This window comes from Nicotiana attenuata, chromosome 8 (assembly GCF_001879085.1).
Source record: "Nicotiana attenuata strain UT chromosome 8, NIATTr2, whole genome shotgun sequence".
NCBI classification, from domain to species: Eukaryota; Viridiplantae; Streptophyta; class Magnoliopsida; order Solanales; family Solanaceae; genus Nicotiana; species Nicotiana attenuata.
In genome coordinates this window covers 3,614,386-3,616,551 of record NC_031996.1, presented here as the reverse complement: position 1 = coordinate 3,616,551, position 2,166 = coordinate 3,614,386, and the positions used below count along the sequence as shown (strand labels likewise).

At 37.7% G+C, this 2,166-nt stretch overlaps 1 protein-coding gene across 1 annotated transcript; it reads right to left on the bottom strand.

Annotated features, from left to right (window-relative positions):
* On the bottom strand, positions 961-1,687 carry LOC109231755. Its single transcript, XM_019397387.1, has one exon. It carries the CDS (start codon positions 1,190-1,192, stop codon positions 986-988), a length of 207 nt encoding a protein of 68 aa, XP_019252932.1. The 5' UTR covers positions 1,193-1,687; the 3' UTR covers positions 961-985.

The following is a 2,166-nucleotide window of genomic DNA, read 5'->3' as shown; positions in this document are numbered from 1 at the left end:
TGCATAAATTGCGGGGCCCTCTTTAAATGCTTATATTAAAATACTTAGAATTTGGGGCGTGCCGTTTAGCGAATTTCACGGCCTCCCGCAAAGATAATAACCCGTTAGTCGCTTTAGGCGCGCTTTTAATAATTTTACCTTCTTAAATACGGGTGTGCATTTCATGCAACCCAAATCCAAATCCCAAAACGTTGAATAAGAATGTGTCGAGGGTCCGGGTGCATTTCATGTGACGCGATCCAAAAACACGTTTTTAAACGACGTTCACTTTCTTAAAAAATGACTAAAAGCGGAAAAATAATCCTAAAATTGCACTGTAGGTTGGAACATGTATAAAATTAGATTTTAGCCATTTATAATAATTTAAGCGACCATGCTAGAACCACGGGATCCGGGGGTGCCTAACACCTTCCCTCGGGTCAACAGAATTCCTTATTCAGAATTTCTGGTTCGCAGGCTCCAATTGGGAAGTCAAAAATTTTCTTCGATTTGGGATCTAAGTTAAACCGGTGACTTGGGACACCAAAAGCCAATCCTATCCCAAGTGGCGACTCTAAAAATCGAATAAATAATCCTATTTCGAATAATGTCACTTTAAATGGAAAAACTCCCTTATACATTATCCTTCGGGGTAGGTGTGTAAAAAGGAGGTGTGACATACGGTAAAAAATGGGATCCCCTAAAATTAGGTGCCTATAGCTTGGGCTTTAGAGGCTTTACCCAAAAGCCGGCCCTGGATATTGGTCAAATATCGGTGAGATTGATCAAGTAATTATGTTTCATCCTAACTTTCATGAAGGGGAATCTTGGAACAGCGATAAAGTTGTTCCAAGTGATCTACAAATTAGGAATTCGAGCTATGAAATCAGTCACTAATTTTTGCGGCATGATAGGTGCCTATATCACTCATCGTGACCCTTTCCAGCGCGAGATGCTGACCGAAGGTACAGGAAAGAGAGATAGCTGATTAAGAAAAGATTGTTATTTATCTGTAAGATTTGAGAATGGCACCACAGAAACTACAGACAATAGCCTTCCAAGACTTGAAGTAAAAGGGGATGTAACAAAATCTGGTGGCAGTGCGCATATCAACAACTTTAGCACCATGGCCGCACCTCGAACACGAGCCAGCCACCGGTTTACTCCGCCTCATCATCCTCTTCTGGTCTACTAGAAAGCAAAAACATACCATTATTTACGTCGTGGTCGGCTAGTTAAAGGTCAGCTTCAATTCTCCCCCGACAATCAAGCTGCACTTCCTTCTGACAAGTGGCTGAGAGTTAGCAAGCAACCTTGGCCTAGTTAAAGGCCAGCTTCGATTCTAGGTAAAGATCCGTCAGTAACAGTTTCTATTCTAGTTCCCGTTCAACATTCTATCAAAGTATTCTCCCCTGGCCGTACTTCAACCAGCTGCTTTTTGGCTATATACAAAATATCAAATGGAAGAGAAAAATATTCAGAAAGCTTTTTGTTGGTTTTGCTTGGCCAAATATCAAAGGAGTTTGTTGGAGTCACCTTGGATATTCCAAAAAAAAAAGGGTCTCTTAGGCTACATATAGAGTTAAATTTTAGAGTAATAACCTCTTTTTTTATACTATCAAGTTCAGAAAACTTATAATAACTGATAATTGAATATAAGTAAATTTTGATTTGACGACCTAAAAAATTATAGAAAATAAAATTCGAACTTGTAATTTTAAACATACTGCTATAAGCAATAAATGCATGTCATTTAAGGTAAATTAAAAAATTTAAAGTTTAATTATTCCAAATTATAAAAAGGAATTCATTTTTTAAATTAAAGTAGCTAGTGCCACATAAAATAAAATGAGTTTCACATATAGATATCTCTCTTCGTGTTCTTGAGCCGAGGGTCTATCGAAAACAGCCTCTCTATCCCTCGGGGTAGGGATAAAGTCTGCGTAGACACTATCCTTCCCAAACTCCACTAGTGAGATTACACTAGGTCGTTGTTATTATCGTTGTCATATATAAATATGATTCTTTTACCTTTAATTATTAATCTCAATTGTGAGTCTTGAGTATGAAAAAATTTCTAATAGGAAGTATTTTTTCATTTAGTTGGCCATACACGGTGCGCATCTGGATTAAGTAGCACCCTTAAGCGAGTATCAGATATCGAGTAGAAAAAAAAAAGAATGAAAA

What these genes read in the sequence shown, in the direction of transcription:
- LOC109231755 (XM_019397387.1), bottom strand. Translation starts at nt 1,192, where the DNA reads ATGGTATGTTTTTGCTTTCTAGTAGACCAGAAGAGGATGATGAGGCGG.